This window comes from Chroicocephalus ridibundus, chromosome 6 (assembly GCF_963924245.1).
Source record: "Chroicocephalus ridibundus chromosome 6, bChrRid1.1, whole genome shotgun sequence".
Classification (NCBI taxonomy): domain Eukaryota; kingdom Metazoa; phylum Chordata; class Aves; order Charadriiformes; family Laridae; genus Chroicocephalus; species Chroicocephalus ridibundus.
In genome coordinates, this window is record NC_086289.1 from 35593115 (window position 1) to 35617138 (window position 24024).

Genomic DNA, 24024 nt, shown 5'->3' on the forward strand with positions numbered 1-24024 from the left:
TAAGGAGTTCTGTGGGAATGAGGGTAAACAGAAACTAATACATATATAATATTTCTCTGTTGAACAAACTCGTAAAAATTTTTATATAAAACAGAACACAGAGATCCAAATATCATGTAATTAAGAGACAAAATAGCTTGTAGAGTAGAAAGCTGTGCATCACAAACTGGAGATTTTTAAAAGCATCAGCAAACAATGGGGAGAGTGATTCGTTTGGTAACTACACCAGATTTCCAAAAGGCTTTCAAAATGATCTTGCAACTACTCTTCACAGAATTAATAATCACTGAATGATTCTAATCATAGAATGGTTTGGGTTGGAAGGGACCTTAAAGATCATCTAGTTCCAACCCTGGAATTAGTTCCAATTCCTGGACAACTCTTGAGATGCCATGGGATAGATGAGCAATTTTCCGAAGTGTTACTTACTTATTACAAAACAGGTAACAAGGGCTAGAAATAAACAGACAGTTTTCACAATTACATAAGCCAGTGGTTCCAAAGGGACAGGTGCTGAAATTGTGGAATACTTTCAGGACTAACATAAAAAAAGAGTATTGAAGTAACAAAGGATGGTTTTGTCTTTTCTAATTGTCCTGGCTTCAGCGGGGACAGAGTTGATTTTCTTCCTAGTAGCTGCTGTGTTTTGGATTAAGTATGAGAATAATGTTGATAACACATATTGGTTTAGTTGTTGCTAAGTAATGCTTATATTAAGTCAAGGACTTTTTCAGCTTCCCATAGAAGCAGAGAGGGAGCGTAGACAGGACAAGCTGGACAAAGGAATATTCCATACCACAGGTGTCATGCTCAGTATATAAATGGGGGTTGGCCACGGGACAGGAACCTGCAATCGCTGCTTGGGATGAGCTGGGCAATCGATCCTTGGGTGGGTGAGCAATTGGATTACATCACTCTATTTTGTATATTCTTTTAACGTTATTTTTTTTCTCTTCTGATACTGTTCTACTAAACTGTCTTTATCCCAACCCACAAGTTCTTTCTCCTTTTTCTCCCTCTTCTCCCTATCCTACTAGGGGAGGTCTAGGAGGGAGGGGACTGCTACGTGCTCCTAGTTGCCATCTGAGGTTAAACCATGACATTCATTTAGGATAGTCAAAGTTGACAATGAAGAATTGAAGATGGCTGTCACAGTACCAAGTGATCAGTCAATAAAACAGACCATACGCAACGTCAATAAAGACAAATTAATGTGTATGAAGTCCTAAGTCTGTATAAAATACTGAGCTATAAATTAGTTACTGCTATTAAGCATAAAGATTTCTGAAGTCAATTAAGAAAATTCTTGAAGCACACTAGCTCAATGATGATTAAAAGGTAAAGAACATTAGGATTTTGCACGGAAGACCAGACTGTAAAGAAAAAAGGGATTTACTAAACCAGCATAATCCATATGCTTACATCTTAAATGCTGCAAACAGTTCTTGTCCTTACTTCCATCTAAATTCAGTAAGCAGCAGGACTAAAACCAAAAAACCCTACTTCTTCACAAAATTAATCTCTAAATTGTTGAGACAAACAATATAAAAGGCGGCACAGGGGACAGTAGAGGATACGTCCAGCAAGGACAATGTCATATGATGGCTTTGAGACAACTTTCATGTGGGTCATTAAACCAATGACTGATGAAAGCTATACCAGCATAAGGAAACTTTGCATGCTCAGTGCCACACAGAGCAAGCCTTCAGTCTTGATCAAAAAGGGAAAAATTCAAAGCCAATTTTTAACACTCCAGGTGACAGCCATGAAGTGGGACCTTGATTGTTTTAGCTTAGTGAATTCATATTTATCCTGAAGCATCTTATAGTCAGGCCAAACAACCCTGAGATAAATGGTATTGAAACCCACTGCGTAACTTACCTTCCTGTTGGAATATTGTTTCACCATAAATAAGTGCATATAAATCTCTACTTACATTCTTATGTTTATTCTTTTTCAAAAAGCACGGCATGGTATTTTGCTATTGCATGTGCCAAAAACCCAGCATGAAAACATTAAATTTAATCTTAAGTCTCTGAATAGCGTCTTGGATTTTTCCCTATCTCCGTAGCTATGCTAAGAGTGAAACTGTAATTGGCAATTTTTGCAATGCATTCATCTGTAAACATGCTACATAGACCGGAAAAATAGTGATAAACTGAAACAGAACTTTGAACTACTGATGGAAAACTAATTGCATCAAGAGAGAAAGCAAGCCAGAAATCTGAATCATTTCCTTACTCCTTGTACAAGTATTTACAGTACATTTTGCAGTTTACTTAGTGACTTCAACTGTCCAGATTACCACCTTAATGACGGTAACTGCCCAAAGTAATCTGAAACGTTAGCCAGATCAAAATCTAAAATAATGCTATAAATACTTACAGATTGAGGCCTGGCCTTATGGTTCATTGTATTTGAGTGCTATTCATCAAGTGTTTTGTTTTTTTTTTTAACATAACAGAAGATGTAGCAATGTTACAAGGTTAGAAGGGCCATCTCCGCTTTCAAAAAAAGCACCACAGAGCACTTTAGATGTCTTAATCCCAGAGTCTCGACTGAATGAGAGCTTTTTATTATCCATAAAGAAATGAACGGCATTAGTAAACAGGCATTATAATGTTTATCTTTGTGAACAGCAAAAAGAACATTCTCCCACCCATAAATAACATGTTTGGTTGCTGGGGTTTTTTTAGGGGGGGTATTTTTTTCTTTTTTTAACTAAAGGCATTTCGTAAGAAACTTCAGACTCTCTTTTGCGTTCTGGAACATGAAAAATGTTCTGGTGTGATTGCAGTTTACACAGCAGTTCAAGAAGAACTGGAACAAAGGCTTCCCCTTCCTCCTGAAAAAAACTAAACCTACCCCTTATGATCCAAATCACATACAGAAGGAACACAGAGGAAGCACTGGACAACAAATTCCACTGCTACCCACGAAATGGGCAGTAATGGGCACCACTGACAGTCCAGACTCATCCACGAAGAAGTCCTTCTACACGGGCTTAGACGCCTCCCACGTTCCAGCAGCAGGAACCACCAGGGATTAGAAACTAGGTGGATTTCCCATGGCAACAGAATCAACAGGCCCAAGATTCTGTGACTTGCGTTTACGTGGGCACTCACGAAAACGAAGCAGGATGTCTTTGTGCAAGTAAGTGGCATATAAATATAGCTACAAGTTGCGCAAGATTTTTAAATAAAATCTGCATGTGGAACTTAAGGGAAATACACACACGATCCAACAGTGCACTGGCCTCTGCGGACTTCAGCAAAGGAAAGAAGTTTTAGACCACCGCTAAATCTAGCTATAATGGTAGAGACCGCTGGCAGTCACAGGCCATCTCCACAGATGGACTTCACTCTACAATGGCACACAGCAGAGTATTTTAAGCTAAAGACAAACTCACTTATTACATTTGAGATGGCATAAACTCATTTTATGCTTTTTATGATCTGATTTTTTTTAAAAAAAAGTAAACAGCCTCATTTTGATTTCCTTTAGGGGTTAACAAAAAAGCAACCATAGTTAATAGAAACAATCTCACCAAAGCAAGTCCTCTGTTCATATAATACCCATCTGCTCAATTACAAGTCATAGGTAAAGTCCAACTACCAGAAACTGAGAGCAATTAAAATTAGAAATGAGAGTGCTTTATCCACAGTAATTCAATCACACACACACAAATGCACAAACATGCCATCACTCCTATAATTGCAGTGATGCATGACTTGAAGTGAACAGCCTTAGTGGTATTATTCATGCCTTTAATGAGTTCACAGTACTTTGTTATAGTACTACAATAACAAGAGTTACTACAAATATCTGAAGTAGCAAAATTTGAGATGTTTCAACAGTCTTCACTCTCCCTACAATAAAAATACCCAACTATTTGCTAGACAATATAGGTAGGAAATAAGTAACTTCTTCAGGGATGCTCCTTAAAATCTACTGGGTGGTCTCTATCAAAGCTGTTCTGCAATGGAAGGAAGATTTCACTCATTGGACTTGCTCCTGTAAGACAACAGTTGTTGCTCACAGACAAATTTATAAATTGTAAAAAAAAAAGCCCAAGAGAAAGATATAACCCCAGCAGCAAAAGGCAAAGCCCACAAGACAATGAAATAACATACTAATCTGGTTACACCAAATTACATCCAACGCTTCATATATGACAAGTGACTAGTAAAGCATAAAAAGTTCTGCCTGGAGAAGCACCTGAACTGCAATAACCCCAGACTAGCACCTTCCTTAATGCAGGATTAGTGTAGGTGTTCAGAAAGATGAAAGCTAACGTACATTCCTAAATCACTGAATAAAACCACAACAAAATAAAGTGCACCTGAAAAAAATGCAGAGATGTCATGCACTGTTTCTGTTTGCAAGTGGTTCCATTAAATTAGGAAACAAAGCATTAAAGTTTTACAGCCTTACCTGAACTGTACTAAAATGTTGCAGAAGTTTTGTTTTACTTTGTTTGGGTTTGTTTGGTTGTTTTTTTTTAATGAGAATGGGAGTGTAGGGATGAAGGAGATTCTAGAATTTTTAGAAGATAAACTTCAAAGGGAAGAAATTAGAAGATTTTGGGGTGAGAGGGAAAGGAAATGGGAAATTTTCAGTGGAAATGCACAGTACTATAGAACTGAAGAGATTACGGTATAAAATTACAAGAAATCACACATAAAATGGTTTTCAAACTTTGAAATGCTACAACACTGGATATAAACTTTCAAAAATTCTAATTGCATTTCAGTAGTTGCCATTAAATAATTTCCCCAGTGCGTCTAAAACTTCCAGTGGAATATGAGCAAAAAAATAAGGGTGAACAGGATTTTACAGAGTTGGATTAATACTTTTGAAAAGGCATCTAAAAAACATAGGGATTCTCTTCCACTAAATGTTAAAGACAGTTTCAGCATGCCTGAATGTTCTACCATTTTCCTCTAACTATGTATTTACAATGACTTAATTATAAATGACACCTCTAAAAAGAGTTCTTGCCATGACTAGGCTAATACCTGTAGCAATTTTTTACATGCAAAAATCCCGTATGATCATCAGAACAGAGGGAAGACCAATTTGCAAAGTTTTTTGGCAAGGTTAGTATCACGATTCAACAACACAGATGTCATCAGTATATTGCAATAACTAGTTGTACAAGTTAAAAGTGTGCAAAGGATAAAAATAGTAGGCCTAAACCATATGATGCATTCTCTAGCAATCGCATAAAGAGCACAAAAATACAGTCTGTCTCCAGACACTGAGCACAGTGAAGGCCAGACGATGCCACGAGAATTTGAACCCGTATTCTGGCAGAAGGCGTGATATACAAAGATCTGCAAAACCTATCATATCTAATCTCCATTCTCCTGCCAGTTGTCTCCTATCCAGAATTTGCCACCCAATTCAAACCAATGGGGCAGTAAGCAGTTCTTTCTACCAACCAAACCTTCTGTCAACTAACCTGGAGAAAATAACATCAATTATTAACATTAAAGAAAATCAACATGCCTCAGTCACTCCAGACAAAAGAAGCAAGCACAAAACAATCTGAAGACTTGCTAATGAATACACATCAGAAATGAACACTGTGAACATGTAAGTTGTTTTCCTTTAGATTAACTAACTTGTTTATCTACAATATTTCTCTACTGCATGACCAACTTATTTACGGAACTCCATTACTTAACAATTCCTGCAATTATCAAATAACATATATATCAAAAAATGAAGAAATCATTCATTGTGATTCTGGCACAACATGACCCCAACACAAAGAATAATTCACGTTTTAACACCTCCTTCCCTCTCACCCCTCAATTCATCAGCAGAAGACTGCCTGAAGCTGGAACAATGACTGCAATTTTAGTTTGGATGCCAATTTCATTGCTGATCTGTGACAATCAGTGTGAGTCATCACAAGATCCTAAAAGAACCATGACCTCTGGTTAGCAGACAGAACACACAGAGCAGGACAGGGTGAATTATGCTAATTACCTCTGCTGCTCAGCATCCTTCTCTCTCAAAATGTCATCAATTAACGCAAGTTAGATCTTAACCTACTTTCACCTTAAAGTTTGCTGCTTCTGTTTCAAAAAAGAAAAAGGGGTTTTATACTAAAAAACAAAGCTTTCTCTTCTCTTCAAATGTAACAAAAAGATGTTACATCTTGTTACCACCCCCACATCCTGGCCTGTTTCCATTCTCAGGCTGTAATGCGTAATATAAATTACTCTTTCAGAAGATTTGAGGTCCCAGAAAAAGCAGCACTGGGTAGACTATGACACAATCCTGGATAAATGAATATGATGAGATTAAAAGGACAAGGAGCATAAAGAGAGTTATTTCTTAAGAATGAATACCTTATACACAATGTGACACTGGATAATGAAGAACAATGGTTCAACAGCAGAGTAACTGCTACAGGGCAGAGATAAGGAAGAACATGTGATACTCAGAGAATATTACAAAAACTAGAAATGTAGCTGCATATAATTGTACGTTAGGGATGTGAAAAGTCAGAGGAACTAAAAGGATAGCATAATTTAAAAAAATACTTCGGAGGAGCACAGGAAAGATCTACTTTTATTTTATGAGACTGGCGAATGCTAAGGGTTTGCTACAGATTTGAAAAAAAGAACTTCAAAAGTTATTAGAAACCTAGCTACTAACAGCAAATACAGACTGAAAGATCCAGGGGAGAATTCATAAAATTTTATGTTATTCTAATCTCAACAACCTTTTTCTGTATTCATGAGAAAATGACCAAATCGTCCAGATGAACAACTGATGCTCTCCCAAATATACATAAATGGGCATATCTCTGTCCACTGAGAACCGAAGACAAAAAAAGGGAGATTAAATTAAGCTTAGGATATGCATTCAGCTGTAGACTGAAAAATAAATTCTCATCAGATTTTGCAAAAAAAAAAAATTAAAATCACCTATTTTTTTAAGAATTGTTTTTATTAAGAACGGAGGTTATGATTCAGAACAAAGACTGGCTCAATTTTAATTCAGAGGGAATTACACGGAAAGACTATGACTCCATAACTCAAGTTTTCTTAAGGGTAAACTTTGGTAAAATTAACAGAACTGCTTAGTGAAATTCAATTGTACTCATGAGTCTAGGGGAATAAGAGAGGAAAGAACTGTAGGAAACTTAACAAACTTCTGCAGCAAATCATACAACAAAAATTAATAGAAAGCCTGTGAGGAATACACACAATGCAGAGTTGAAACACTGAAGTCCATCTCACACAGCTGAAAAAAAAAAAAAAACCCAAAAAAAACAAAAAACAAACAAAAAGAGCACTTAAAACCCAAAACATCTTAAGGAAGAAAACTACCAAAGAGAAATTGAGCTGCCATGAAATTCAGTCAACAATGAGTCTAACAATCTAGGATGTTTCTGCCAGGGACCTCTTACAAAAGTTTTCAACAACTCTTCTAGTACTACACGGAAATAATAAAGCATTGTTTTTTCCCCCCACAGTGCTTCAGAGGTACCAGACTGAAACCAAAAAAGGGGAAGGATAATGACATGGGCATTTCGAAGAATTACATGCATTTCAGCAAAAACAGGTGACTACATTCTGAAGTAAGAGGCACTCTACTTTTTCTGAAGCAGATTCTGAAACACCAATATACAGTCAAAATATTTTGAAATTGTTGTTATATAAATAACAAAGTTTTTGCTTTCCATCTACTTTAAATGTTTATTTACAGTTACATAAAAAATGGTAATTGCAGTTATTTTTGTACACAACTGAAAAATTAAATACAAAACATCTTTTTTAAAGACCTAAGCAATTTAATAATTGCTTTTAGTTTTAACAAGCTGCATATTACTGATATGTTTCCATACCTATGAAATGAATCTCTTTTCAAGGTACAGATACCATACCCTTATTATTATTTTGAACTTTGTTATCTTTTATATAATCCTAAAAACTTCTCTGAAAATACATTTACTAGAATGTACTATGGTTGCTCTGGCTCAGATTAATTGCATTCTTTCAGTGATGCAACTGAGAGAAGGGAATGGTCAGGCAGACATTTTTAGAAATGATTGCAGTAGATGAGTAACTGCTTAAGCGTTGCATTGCTTAAGCTTTGCTGTATATTAATAATTAAGACCAAAGAAAAAACAAGATTTGGATCACCTACAACTGAAGAAGTTTCAACTGAAATTTCTGTAAGAATATGAAGCTTGTCCTGCTCTGCACAAGGTGCTTCAGCAGATAATCTCCAGAGTTCTCTTCCAGTGTCTTTTTTTCTTTGATTCTATTCTCCTATTCTGCCATTTTGTACATGCTATGTTATGTGTTAATAAAGCTCACCTGACACCTTGCTTCCTTACGAGCTATTAAAGATCTCTTCCAAGTGTAGAAACTGCAGTAGCAGCATGGACTTCAGATCTGAAGTTAAAATGTTAGGAAAGAAGTCAAGCTGTATATTTGCTCCGAGTTATCAGTAAAATACTTCCTTAGAAATGGGCCTTTGGAAAAACGAGGTAAGGTTAAGGTTTTGGTTTTTTACAGTTTATTTTTGCTGGTGTTAAACTGAGGAAGCTTCACTGAAATCAAACTAAAGCTACAAGATTATGGCAGTAAATATGCAGCCCCTTAATTCTTGATTTTGTTGGGCCCATAGGACCACAGAATGTTTAAGCGCTGTAGCATGTCCCTGACCATTTCCCCTGGGACTATGCGGGCTTCATTCTGCTCCCTATCCCTGTCTTCTAGCTCAGGGGGCTGGGTACTCAGGGAAAATACTAGTCCTACTACTAAAAACCGAGGCAAAGAAGATATAAAATAGGAAAACGTACCTACAAAGGAAGTAAATACTTACGTTTCAGTTTTTCCCTTTATATCCAAAAGGTTTACTCATGTGATTTTGAATAAAAGGTATTAAAATAACCCAGAAGAATAAACATTAGAAAATTAACATCACAAAGTAAGTTTTCAGTCTAATTCTATGAGGAAAAAGACCCTGAAAAGTCAGTTTCTAAGGGCAGAGTTGAGGATAAAACTTAAGATTTATCAACATAAACAAAACTACAAGCATATAAAAACTAGTTTCCTGGAAATTCATGCATCAAATGCAATAGCACATTTCATTTTACTTATATGAATCTAAAAACTTCACACCATCATGACAAATGGATAACAGTATTTGTTAAACTTCATGTCAGTGGGTTATAAAGATTAATACCCACATTCTTCCTTGCATAAATTAACTATCCAAAAACTGATAAGCTGAGACTGATTCTCTGCTCATAAGAGGTTTAACAGAACTATGAACAATGGTATCATCATTTATAATCGTTTCACAATTGCAATGACATTTTCTATACAATTCATTAGCTCCTGCTTTCCTTTATGAAGAAAAGACCATCATTTAAATTGGCTATTTGCAATCAGACCTCTTTTTCACTTGTAAAGACCTGGTTTCATCTCATTTTTGTCTTCTGTGGTGCTAGTTTTCCTTTTAACACAGTATCACATACAAATAAAAATAAAACACAACTGAAACAAATGAAAAATCCAATTTCATAAAGATAGGTGAATACAAAAAGGAGACCAATACACTTAGAAAAACAGCATTATTAGCACATACAGTAGATGTCATTAATTAGCACTTAAAAAAAAAACAACAAACCAACAACAAAAACAACCCCCAAACTTTCAAAAGCTCACAATTCACCCTTTTTGATCTGCCACAGAGTTCTCCTTCCCCCAGTACTGCATCAGAGAAGTACATGTATCACAATGGGAGACACAATTTTGCTGTGTGTTTACGTTCTGTTTCAGCAATGCCACAAGCGGCTGGCACACAGTTACAAGATCTTCTCACTGGGAGCTCAGTTCCTTCCCATCCTCTCAGCTGTACCTCCCTTATTTGGCTTATTTCAAGGACAGAAACGTAACATCCGGAATTCAAAAAACACACTGACTAACCCACTTGCTACTGACTCTGTGGAAAATTTTTGCATTGACTTTAATGGGAGTTACACTGTACTTTTATAACGCCCATAGGTGAAACGCAGCTTAAAGTACTGAATTTACCCTCCAAATCATCAGTGAACCAGAATACCCCACATTAATAACATAATTTTATAGAATGACTTGCCATCCAAGGCTCAGGTGACACTGTGTGAAAAGCAGATCCATAATGTAAACCACAAAATAGGTATTCCTAACTCTTATTATGTTTGGGAAGTAGATTTCATATCTGGTAGAAAAATCTGCCCTATCAATCAACTGGTGATGCAATTTAAAATAAATTTTTTAGTAGGCAATTCTGTTGTACGGTCTAGAATTCTGAATCATAAGAACTACTAGGGAAAGTGTCTTTACTGTATTTATAAAAAAAAGTATACTATATTTTTCAATATGAGTTTAACACTACAGGACTAATCACTTCCCTTGCCAACCTGGAAGACGCAGCCAGGGCTGCAAACTCAGCCATTAAACTCAAATGTCAGTATCTGACACTCTGAGACAGCATAGTATCAATTTTGAATGAAGTATGTTATTTAAAAAATATGCCCATGTTGACATGTGTTGTAGAATACTATCTTCTGTAGAAAAAACAGGTCCACTATAAATCTTTTCTCATATTCCTTTCATCTCAAAGATGACACAAAACACTCCACGTACATTATCTGTCCTAATTACCATGTAATTTCCCCAAAAGTTAGATACATCTTCTATTACATATTTAACTTTTCTATTTAGACAGTGCAATATAAGAATGTTTTACTCTCTCAGAACACAGTAATGGTGCTAATACACTGAGGAGTAGAGAGACAGTGGCTTGCACTGTTCCTTATAATTATTCTTAATAATTACTTCTTTGTACATGATCTAATAAAAAAAAAAATCTTCCGAAAACAAGCAGGGGACTACTGCCATAAGCGAACTCAGCACATCACTTAAGAGCAAGCGTGACACCTGAAGTTAAACAAACTAAATTAACATGTGTCAAAAGCTTCTACCAAAGCTTCTTCAGAAGATGTTCTGCACATGGTTTAGAGCAAATACGTGAATGTTTACTTTTTTGGATGTCGTGATTATGTAGGCCTACACATCACTGCTACTTAAGTTACAGTTTCTGGCTTTACTTACTGTGAAATATTGTCAATCATTCAACTGTGCTCAACCAATGAATACACAATACACCAAAGAGCCAGGAGACTACTCTGAAAAGAGCAGCACCCGCCTTTTCCAACAGGGAAGATCTGCAACCTCCCAGATTCTATGAGCAATAGGAAGGTTCATTATCAGTCTTCATTAAAGGCTAACTTACACATGGGGGAAAAAAAAGAAACAACTGGGTTTTTATCTTCTGTATAAATGTTGAAGACACTCACTGCTTCGGTAAATACCATTTCCTGCTATCAAAGGTCTCTTCAGTGAGGAGATTTATAAGTACACTTTGCTTGACAAATATTTTTAACTGAAAATTCTGGAAATGGTACAGTGCATCTTTTTTTGGTTTATGAGGTGTTTCTAAATACATCAACTTAAAAAAGCAGCCCACATGGATTCCCATTTCAGCTATCACAGCAATTACTGTGGAACTGAGATACTGTGAGAATCTCCTGTTTTACGTGTATGCACACAGATACGCAGTTCCTTTTCTAGAAGGAGACTTCTCACAGCTGCAGAGAGGATTCTGAACCTTAGAGCTACATGAACTTGTGATGATGGATAAACATACCCACTGTAACGTAGCCACTTTGCTTCAAGCACCCACAGTTTGCTCAAGTAACTTCTGTGCAGCTATACATTGTGCAGAGTAGGAACACCTACTGCGCGGAGACATTTCAAACAGATGCAACAGCTTCACAAAACCCTACACAAACTGATCTCCCATTGGTTTCCTTTTGAAATGTTACGAAAAATTTTCCAGGCATATAAAAGAATAATCAGATTCTGAAAATTATCATACCTGATACAGCAAGAAAATCATCAATACTTGTTATATCATCCACAGCTTCGGTAAGAACATGGATGTGATTCTCCCATGTGCTCCGATACATCTCCATGTTGTTTTTCACAACTTGACTTTTTGGTCTGGCAGCCAGAGCTAAAGCAGCATTAATAACCTGTACCAAAAAAAACCACAAAACCCAACATCTAAATAATTATGTATTCAGAAATAAAATGTTATGATTTACTTAAAATTGTAGAGCAGCATTTCTGTTCTGTAAGCGGAAGTGTTGCTCAGCATTTGTTTCTGTCCTCAGCGTGAATACCAGTCAGATGTAGCTTAGGCTAGCTTCCATCTTAGCTTCACGAATTAAGACGCTAACAGAACAGGATAGCAAAAATCCCAATATTTTATTTTTAGTTTAGAATTCATACTATTCCAGTTTGCAAGATATCAGAAGTTTTTACTTACATAAGGCACACATTTATCGGTACGGCATACAACACTTCTTGTTTTGAGTTTAAACTCTTTAACAACCATTATCACAAAGCTTATTACAGAGTGTCTTCACTAAAAGAGATATTAGCAGCCTCTGTCATGTGAAAGTGGAAGGTTTTGCCAGGACAACATGTATCTCTTTTAGGATCAGCGGCATGGGACATTAACACATACTACATCTATATAAAAGCAGCAGATATATTTTTAAATCAGTTAGGCCTAAAAATAGTATGTTCACATGAAAAAGGCAGATTCCATCTCTCCCAGGAAAGACTAATTGAAGGTGGAAATATTTGATCCTGAAGTGATTACTTCTATTGATATCTCTTTAAAATCAACTAGAGGGATTTTTTCCTAACAGAGCTTTTTGGTGATATTATATCTAAACATTATATAAATTAAACTAATACATATTGCAGGTGGAAGGCGAACATTAACCTTACACTAGCCTTTTTTCCCCTTCCCAGTATTGTTTATTTATCAAGGGGAGAATGGCTTTAAGACGACAAAACACCATATAAAGCAAAAAATGTGAAAAATAAAAACACTACACCACACTAACCCCCAATGTTGACAGTATACACAAAACATTCTCAGTATCATGCCACTGTAATCAAGTCATTGCACCAAAGAATAAGAACTAGGAAATTGCTCGTCCTAAGTCCATCTGATGTTTCTTTACAATAATATCAATCCTCTTGCCCCTGTTCTGGATTATAAGCGAAATTTGTAATCAGTTTTGTTTGGCTGGTATTTTTACATATTATATGAACTTACACAGTTGGTGAAATTTAAATAATGACTTAGTAATATTTGTGCTCTCATAATGAACGAACACACATAACTAGGCTTTCAGAAGAATACTGCTGGGATTGAGTCTTTTTACTAACAATTTGGATAAGGAAGAATAGATTATGTGCCTATTACTTTACTAGATGGTCAGAGAAGGTGGAGAGCAGGCTACTACAACGAAGGAAAGGGTAAGATTTCTTCACCAACTCCGCAAGTGATCTAAAAAATAGATTTCTGTCCCATAAGTACAAATATAAAAGCATCCTATTCTCCACTAAGAAAAAAAAATTCCCCACAGGCAAAACAAATTTAGAATTGGAACCAACTGGACAGGTAGTAGTAAAAAATGCATCTGCATTTACAGTGCATCAGTCAATAAATGCAAGTCCACCATGCAAAGTGGTTGCAAAAAATAAGGTACTGTCAGAAAAAACAACAGTTTGAGAAGTATAAACAGAAGAAATACCCGGAAAACCATGAGGTAAGTGCTTTGCTCTACTTTTGCACAACTGAATTTTAAGTGTAATACTCTATCCATTTTGGGGCACCATACTTCTAGAAAGACACAAAGAGTTTCTCTCCCACTGAAGACGTAACAGCATCAATATCATCATCATCGATCTAAAAAACATAGAACTGTGAGAAAAGACTGAAAAAATTTAATTCAGTCTGAAGGAGAGACTTAAAAGAAACAGAGTAACTGCGCAGATTAAATACATAAACTACTCCGTGTGCATCATGAAAAGCAAAGAAGAATCTTTAAATGGCAGGAAGGGGAAAAGTCAAAAAAAGAACACAACAAAAAAACCCCAAGCCAACCAAATAAACACTAACCCAACTTTTTGCAGGCAAAAAGCTCTCCGTTTACCTTAAATCCTCTAACACACGAAAACAGAAACTTGCTTAAGATTAAAATATCACGCACACTAATTGCTACTACATTATTAACACGTCACATTGCATAAAACAGCACCAACATACAGGATCACACCAACATACCAGAATTTACTACATATTTTCACAAAACAGGAATGGAATTACCGTGAAGTTGTTACTTAATTTTCAATAATGACATAATAAATATATTTAAACACTGTTTAACTGTTGTCTGAATGTGACCCATCAGGAGCCACACCGTCTCAGAATTATTATCGAATTAGTGGTGATCTACACTGCAAGGCATCTGCAAAGTTAAGCAGAAAACCACTGAATAAAGCTGAAGTTATCATCTCCCTTATTTTCCAGATTACTAATACTGAAATTATGTAATTTATTCTACTTTCAGCTTTTCGACAATGAATTCTGCCTTCATATATACAGCACAGCACCATGTACCTACCTTGAAGAACATGCCATCAAACTACCCATATTTAGAAAAGAATTTAAATTTTTAGTAGAGAATCAAGTTAATTCTGAATAAATGCAGAAAGTGCATGCTATAGCAAAAAAGTGCTCAACGGTTGAACAATCACAGTCTTAAAGTCCTGAGCCTGATCAGTATTTTTTCTAAAGCTGCACAGCCTGTTGTTTTAAAGTATCTGATTATAGTAATAATCATCATCACCACTTGATCTGTACCTCCAATAATATGGAACAGTCCTTAAAATAAAAAAATAAAATTAAAAAAAAAGAAAAAAGAAAAAAAAAAATCCATCACTGCCAGCTATGGTTTCAGCAATTTGTCTATGAAACACTTTTTTAAAGAAGTTCAGCTCACAAGTCTAAAGGCTCATTTAAAAGTCTGACTCCATTCAGTATCCTTAAAACAAAACCAGCAACTTTTAAAATAGCAGATGTTACAAGCAGGTGACAGAACACTGCTCTAGCCAGGCCCAGTAAAGACTTAGAACTGACTCTTCTTTTTCCTTTTCTAATTTGGCTGTGCTAAGCACAGTTTTATCCACAGTTTTCAGGCATCCTTTCAATATAGCCCCCCCCCGCTATGTGTTACACAATTTTATTTTATTCATGCTCCAGATCTACAAAGTCTGCAACAAAAGCATTTATCAGCTGTATCACCTGGCAGCAGATCTGTCTTGATGGTGTATGATCCTATCCCTAAAAGCAGGCACACCATTTATGCGTCTTATGTGAAAAACACAATCCCAATTGCCCACTCTCATTTATTGTTTCTTTTAAATGCAATTGCCAGAAAGTATATATGGTTAAAATACTGAATGTGCAGAAGGTGTGTTACATTTTAGTTTGTAAATAACATTCTCTCCTGCAATAAATGCAGGAAAGAATCATAGGAACTTCCAGGGAGATTAGAAGAGAAGCTCTCCCAAATGCATGTTGAGTGCAGCTTGGAGCACTCCTAAAATCACACATCATTTCTAGCATTTGAAAAATAGCAATAGCTCAGCAATGCTGATACAGATTAAAAGGTGGATCATTTATACCTCATCAGAATGCAGACATTAAAAATGAGTCACCAGGGACTTTGAAGTACTATGCAAAGACACCAACAAAGGTGTGTATCTCCTAGGCATAACCACATGCGCTATTCATTTGCAGCATCACTTCTTTGGAAACACAGTGTCTCTTCCTGCAGACATTTATTTATGCTTTCAGAGGCAATTGCTTCTGGCTTCTCAAGTAAGTCAACAGACCACTCAAGCTGCTGAAGGCTTAAATTTCCATTTATGTACGTTGCTTCTACTGAAGGCTCTGCAAGCACAGGATTTTTTTAAAGCACGGAATTTATGAGCTTATTAGGGTTCATTTTTATAAAGATAAGTGTTCAGCATGTTCCTCTGTTATAGTACTACCTTTGGCACTAAACACACACTTTGAATAAATACTTCAAAGCAGGCAGTAACATACTATGCTAAAGCCAGTCTCAATTGACTTCCAATTTCACCACTAACAGAAACTACTTCCTTTGTTTATTAAAATAAATGCTTAAAATTCAAAAGATGCAACTGTAAGCAGTTTAGGAACTATGCTTCAGATCACCTTTTCAATTGTGTTACCACGTGCCCCAGGACCTGCAGTGATGGAGTCCACTGCTTAAGGCTTCTAGTGGATTGAAGGTACTTCAGCAATAGGATAAAATGGAAGTTTTCATTTGATAAGACAACTTTGTTTCTCATCTATAAGGAACTGCAGACTGTTGCTATTCCAAGTGACTTGGTAAAAATGTCATGAAAAATGCCACACATGCACAAATGAACAAACTAAATGAGGAAAGCGTCTGCACTAATCCCCTTTCCCTTTCCTTTATCCCCTTTAAAACAGACTGAGCTTTCAGTTCCTAAACACTATTCTCTAAACGTAGACTAAAGAGCACCTCATTAATGACTAACCTTCTCATTAATGACTAATTTTAAGCTCCAGACATGGAAAATGAGGAAGAAAACACAGTGACTCAAGACTTGCACACAGACCATGTTTTTAAAACAATTCTGCATTTTGTACTTCAGAAGAATCACTTCTGGTGACAGTATGTATCACATCCTTCAGCTCCTCACAGAAACTTCTGTGGAACAAACGTAACCCTACCAAGCTTCAGCTCAGCACTCAAACCTCTTTGGTTGAGAGACGATGCTGCCTGTGATGCTCTTTCTATATGAAGTGTAGAATACACACACAGAAAATGCAATGTAGTAATAGTGGATTTCCAGATTTTTTTTAAAAAATAATACTAGCAGTTTGACCATTTTAGGAATTAATAATTTTGGAATTAGTAGAAAACTCCACTTCCTTTGACCTTGAGAAGACTTGGTGTTTGTTTTTCAGACGTACAAGCCATACTGATTACCATTTACGCTTACATAATTCATCCTACTCTACCTTTTGTTGTCAGCAGCCAGTACACGATATGTCATGAGAAAAAAAAATAATTTCAGTAAAAACACAGAACAAGAATTTATAAAGTAAGCAACACTCTTAATGTTGGATGCTTGTAACTATTCCAAAAATTATACCCAGAAAACGTGCAACCTAACAACAGGACAATATCTGTGCACACAAATAAATGGGAGAGAATTAAAAAGCAGAAGAGGGGATGCGGACCAGAAGAATAAAACCAACGTCCCAAATTAAATATATTCCAAGTTATCTTCCACTTTCTAAAAAAGGAAGAAACAGTTGAAATTACATACTGGTCCTGGAAAAGGCCATAAAAGACTTTGCAAGATACCCTAATAGGCCAGTATATACTGATACCTTAGCAGTGAGAATGCCACCTTCACCATTTTGGTCAGCCTGTTACTAACAATCCTGCCTAACTGAAGGGACAGTTATTACGCACAAAACCAAACCACACAGCTGAAAGACAAGACATCAAGGCTGGCATCAAACAAGCATCACCTACATACTGTGGGGCATTTTTAAAAGAGTTGGCATCATTAATTTTAGCTCTTTTTTTCCATACAAACTGCAAACATTTGAAAACATTATGAAGTAAATTTATAAATACTTGCCATTACTAGCTAAGCCTCAAAATTGAGTACTTTTTGGAAAGCCTGTTTCAAGCAAACAGCACGTAACTCTACACAATTCATGATACTTTTTTAATATGCAAAACACACCCCAAAAAAATTCACTGCCAATCCCTGTACATGCCAGGGATTTTACAACGAAGATTTTTAGCTTCTCTCAGGTGGAGATCCAGCCCAAATTTTGATTCTAGGATGTGGACTGCACAGATGTGCACCAAGCAGGAAGAAATACCAGTCAGCTAAAGCCAAAGGAGCAGATCTCTTCTGTCTTTTTGTTGCTCTCATCTCAGAACTGCTTCCTAAACCATACTGTGAGACAGACAAGCTTGCAAACAGCTTTCAGAAAGAGCCTAAGTGGGGTGCTTTCATTTACACTGCCCGTGAGAAACACACACAGGAGTCCTCACGAAGCTAGGCTTTGCAGCACACAGATTTCTGCACGATTTGCAATAAAGCATTGAGAGCACTGTTTATACAACTATACCAGTGTCTGCTGCCCAAAGGGTCCAGGAGATGGGCTACAAAGCCGGAGGAAAGTGTGGTCAAGTACCAGCATTCAATTAAATACCCTCTGAGCTTGTCAAAACAAAACAAGATCTGTACATCTGATCACATTTGGATATTCCACAGTTGCATGAGAAATAATCTCTGGTTTCTTTATTTCAACATCAATACCAAAGATACCAGAACTTTCCAAGTACAGTGTAATACAAAACAGCCCATTGCTGTTTGGCTCTATGGCAGCTCCCCCAACACTCTCTTAGAAACATAAGAAGTTTGCAAGAGTTCAGACGTTGCTGTTTTCATTCCTATTACATTTGATTCAATTTCACAGGATCAGTTTTCTGAGCTAGGGGCTCAAAAATTCACCTCAATAGACCCTAGGTCACATTGTTCCTGCTTCCATTCACCACACTAACAGTTTAGGGTTTAAAATGTGTCCATCATGACTGAAATACTACACAAGTAATTTCTAGCTTCTCTGTTCAAGCCTCCAGTGAGATATTATCTGAAAGTCAAACCCTATTTCTGGTTGAATACAATAAAGACTTTTTCTTTCTGTATTTTCTTCTTTGTTTTAGTGTACTTATGATTGGCTCTGCCAAAGATAAGACTGTGTAAAAAGCTGTTTCAGTAACAGAAGAACCATAAAATATTTCTCTTGCCAAATGTAGTAAAGAGGTAAACTGCTTGGGAAGATTACCAAAACTATTACAGAATGTAGTCAACTTTATTAAATGGGTGCCTTCAGAAATCTAAACGACTCCAGGTATCTCTGCAAGTGGAAGTCCTGAAACCTTCACTACATGCAAAAACTACAGCGCAGGCAGGCATCCTCATCTGACAGTACAGAGACTGTACTCACCCACAGACTGACAGATTTGAAGGCTACACAAGATGCACAGATCAGCTAGGCTGACCACCTAAATAACACAAACCATAGAATTTACCTAAGGCTTCCCTCAGAAAGTTTACAGCTAGAGGCTAAATCAGTTACATTCTACAGAAAGGCAGTTAATCTTGAATTAAATATTTCAGGTCACGATGTTCCTCATGGTTCCCAAGGTAAACTGCTCTAATGCTCAATATCCTATTAAGAAAAGACTTAATTCCCCTTTGATTAAACGTGGCTTCCAGAAGCGTGATGACACCTACATTCCATAGAACAGTTCAGATTGATATTAATGAAATTAAAATCCTGCCACAGCTAAGTTGCAGAGCATGGTACAGATCATGTGTCTTTGTTTTGCCTGGGAACCATGTCAAGGTGACAGACCTAAGGGCTAAGGAAAATCATTAAAGCTTGCTTAAGCACAGGTATACGCTTAGCTTTGTTCTATCTGGGACTACCCCGAGACCCAAGATTCGTTAAATTAGGAGTAGCAATCATGAAAGGCTCCTTTGTGTACACTTGTAAGTAGTTCCAAACCCACAGCCTTTGTTGGACATTTACAGTATGACTGAAAAAGGGGGCATTCACCATTCTGGTGTTTGTGTTGTGGAAGTCTATTCACCTCAGATCCAACGGGAACAAAAACAGCAAGCAAGAGGCAACTGCCGCTTCTCGTCATCCCAACAGTGCAATACAACGCTGTTCAGTAAGATCAGTCTCATGTTCTTCTGCTGAATCATATTATCTGATTTTTTTTTTTTATTTACTTCAGAAAAATCAAACTTGGCAAGAAGCTTTATCTGTTTTTTATTAAATTGTATGATGTACACATTCAAAATCCTTTGAAATACTTGAACTTCACTAGTATTTTATGTTCAGAACAAAATACAACTACAAATCACCAAAAATTGTGAAGCCACAAGAGGCACTCACATAGGAAAAAAAAAAAAACACAAACACAAACAAATCCACAACATATATGATTTACACTGGGGTATTCTCAATATGGTCTAAGAAATTTGAACAGATACATTATCACACAAATAAAATGGAGTTTTTAAACCCTCTTTTCCCATGAAAAAAAAAAGAAAAAAAACCAAAACAACACATACTTCACACCAGGGCTCTTATACTCTTACCAAAAAGAGACCAAGCTGAAAAAGTTTTAGCCAATTTCTTTCACTTCATAGAGCTTAGCTCTTCTACTTCACTCCAATTATCATTTATGGCATAAATTTATCTGAACTGACCTCAAGAAACAACATGAACAAAACTAATCTGAAGTCACTGTTTCACCATTGTTCCCTGATCTAAAACAGGGTTATAATTTGTTGCTGACTAATTAAATATAGCCTCACTCTATCTTATTACAGAATATTTAAGCTGTTCGAATTCCATCATTATCTATCATTACTTTTTCCTCAAATGTTGTCCCAAGTGTTGTATTTTTGTACAACAAGTCTCACAGTTCAGGTAAACATTACCAGAAAACTGTTATTCTTCCTGCTCTACTGCTTGGGCCTATAGTCAGGAGCCAAATTAATAGTTTTCAAATATCTCCTTGCACTTTTGAGCACAAGTTAGCTGACGATAGCATTTATTATTATTACTTGTGCTGCAGTAACGTACACATGTCCTCATCAAGCACAGGATAAACCATACTCTACACATTCCATTAAATGAAAGCCAGTCTCAAGTTAACAGAATAATAACAGAAGATTACACAAGTTGAGGGAAGCTTGAGGATAAAGCGAAATGATGGCAATAATAAGATAATCGTACATACCTTCCACTAGCTAGCTTCTGAACAGCTCATGACGACAGCAAAATAAAGATAAGCTAAAATGAGATTTGAGGCATACACAGTAGATGTACCTCTCAAGGACGTACTCCCGTGCGTAATGGGTTAAAATGGTGGGGAAAAATACAAACCAACCAACAAAAAAACCCCCAAACCCAACAATGATAACAACAAAAAAACCCACCAACAACAAGACCAACCTGGCCAGCATTAATGGGGTAGCCTTAGACTATGGAACAGATACTCGTTTCTTTTAGAAATAACAAATTGCGGGCCAACAGACACCTATCCTGTCACACAGTGGGGGGAAGCAATGGTCAGTCAGGTAGTGCCTTAAGGTACGGAGAAGTCATCCACCTTAAGGTCTAGCAAAAGGAGACAACAGAAGAATAAGAAACATGTAGCAGGGCTGGAGTAACATTACAAGAGGATACTTTGATCAGCGTTTTAATTAAATAAAACAAGGAAAAAAGGGCAAAGATGTGATATGGCAGTGACTACAGCAGAAGAAAACAAGAAATGTACTAGAAATAAAATACAAGGACATGGTGAATACTGAAAACGGTTAGTTTCTCTAACAAAATAAAGTCTTTATTAATTGCTTGGGTTTTGTTTGGTGATTATCTTTTTTTGCAGTTGAACAGGAGTTGGCTGTCGAGCTTTACGTTCATCTGCATCTCCAGCAGATGATTTTCCAACAAAATTAAGTGGGCAGATCCATCAACTTGACACAGTAACCGTAGAGCCAAATTCAGTCAAATATTTCTCAAAGAAGCTAGAGTGCTGAAGCTGAAAGAGCTCACCCCAGGATAACACGGTTTAGCAATCGAATCAAAAAAGGAACATGTATAGCTTTGTTTGGGAATAAATATTCTCAAGCCATTTTATTCATCTGTTAGATTAGTAACACCTTCTAAGTTTACATGTAATTACAGTCCAAGAGTAACTGTGTATGATTACAGGTGATGGGGAGAGAGTGTATTTAAGCCCCCTCTCATTTATAACTGAAATCTCAGGTACCCGTTTAATTTATCTCACTTTTGTCAACATTGGTAACCAGCCTTTCAATCACCTACAGATTTCTATGCCAATAATATTCTTATAATCCTGCCTCTATAGCAGGCTGCTACAAAGATGAACGTGTCACAGTTCATCTAATGTACTAACAAAAAAAAGTTGTTAGTCATTATCATACTGCTCTAGGTATTACCCTACTGGAATTCATTCACTGTGTTTTCTGCATGCTGTATCCTCTCCAATTACATGCAACAACATCTCAAAAGCAGCTATCACATCAAAAGCAAGAAATTCAGAAATGTGTTTCTGAAATGGCAGTCTTTTCTATTCAGAACTCAATTCACACTTTTCAAAACAAGATCCCCACAAAAAGAGGCTTCTGACACTGAATTTATGTTTCTGGTTGCTTCACATTCTGTCCCTCATTTTCTTTTCTCCACTGGCCAAGCAATGCCACCTTTACCCAATAGCAGTAAACAAAGCCACAGTGTTTCAGCGACTAATATTTAAAACAGATTAGCATGAAAAGCACAAACTGTAATCAAAGAATGGGCAACTCTGCTTTTCAGACTTCACTGTCAAGTCATCGACTACTTCATCCTAGCCTTTAGAATGATGACATGCTTCATTTGCTGTGCATGGCTGCGGTGTTCATCTCTGAGGGAAAGGCAGGATAGCTACACACAAAAATAATATCTATGTATACAACAGTAGGTACATGGAAAACGGCTTGCACTCAAACCTAATTCAGCAGAGCTCTCGTGGACTCAGCCAAAAGGAACTTTCAGACACACACAGCGCAAAAAAAGTGCACAGATTACAAAGATTTAGTACCAATCTCTATTGCAGAAATATAAAGAACATGCTTACAAGGCGAAATCCAGATAGGGACTGTGCTGATGTTGCCTTCTCTAGTCTCACCAAATGGCAAGCCAAACAGTCTGTAAAGCTGGCATTTCTGAAGAACTGCTCATATTCATGGAAGATGTAAACACTCACAAAGTTCTCAATTTGCGTGCAGAGCTAATATCTACAAAATACGATCCATGATTAAGAATGCTGGCCCCAAACGTTACATTAATTCATGTTTCCCAGTACTAAAACTGTGCGCCTGTCAAATATATGTTAATATAGTATCTTTTGAGAAGAATTATTTTGTGCCTTAATATTACAGGATAACGAAATGTAGTTGAAAACTGGTAGGTTTAACTACCACCCTGCTCCCCGGAATACTGTAATACATCCATACTTGCTCCAAAGCAAAAGCTCCCAGAAATTTCATGTTCTGGCAGGAGTAAAAAGTTTTGAGCTGAATGTAGGTTGGAATTCCTCTGGAGACAAAAGTAAAGAAATGGCCTTCAATCCATTCTTCCTGTGTATAGAATAGCACTCTCTCCACACATGTAAATAAACAGAAACTGAATTCAAAGCACCTGAATTGATCATAAAGTTTTGTTAATGGAAAACGGAACTCCGTAGTTCCGCATTTTTATAGCTAAATAAAGTATAATGGGATGGTCACATTCAAGATCAACAGTACATGTGTCCTTTGATTCTGTCACTTCTAGAGATCAGAATGCATGTCTTCGGAACTATTTTGTGCATCTTACATTAGTCTCATTTCATTTATGTAATGCGAACAGTTTCTAAGCATACCACCCAGGATTCATCAAGGTATGTGCACAAACAACACACCAAAATAACACAAAGTATTTTTTGAGCTTTTTGAAGGTGGATTTTTCCAAGCTATTACCAAACTAATTTGAAACACGCAATTACAGAATAATTATATGATACATACTTAGCTACTAACATTGACTCCTTCTGGGGCAAGTGACTCACTTCTCAGGGATATTCTAGGACACATAGCAAAAATTTGAACAGATAATTATCTATAGATAATGCAGCCACATCATGAATTAGCATTTGCTGACTCAAGGTTTACTACTAAAGAAACCACAGAAACACGGTGACAATCGGGTAATTTTGTTCTTCTAACAGAAAACTGTGCAGAACTTTTATGTCTATTAAGCTGTGCCTTTTATTTTTCCCAAACGATGCAGTGGGGGAGCTTAAATATGCACAGAACCTCAAGCTATGTAAAAAGGCATCCATATTTACTACTAACCAAAAAAACA

The 24024-nt window shown here is 36.6% G+C and overlaps 1 protein-coding gene across 4 annotated transcripts in view; it reads right to left on the reverse strand.

Annotated features, from left to right (window-relative positions):
- The window catches only part of CTNNA3 (catenin alpha 3), a 539182-nt gene that overhangs the window by 143464 nt on the left and 371694 nt on the right, over nt 1–24024 (reverse strand). For all 4 annotated transcript variants that reach the window (XM_063338117.1, XM_063338118.1, XM_063338116.1 and 1 more), the window contains one exon: nt 11959–12115. In XM_063338117.1, coding sequence (XP_063194187.1) covers nt 11959–12115 — 157 coding nt within the window. The remainder of the gene's footprint in view (nt 1–11958; nt 12116–24024) is intronic.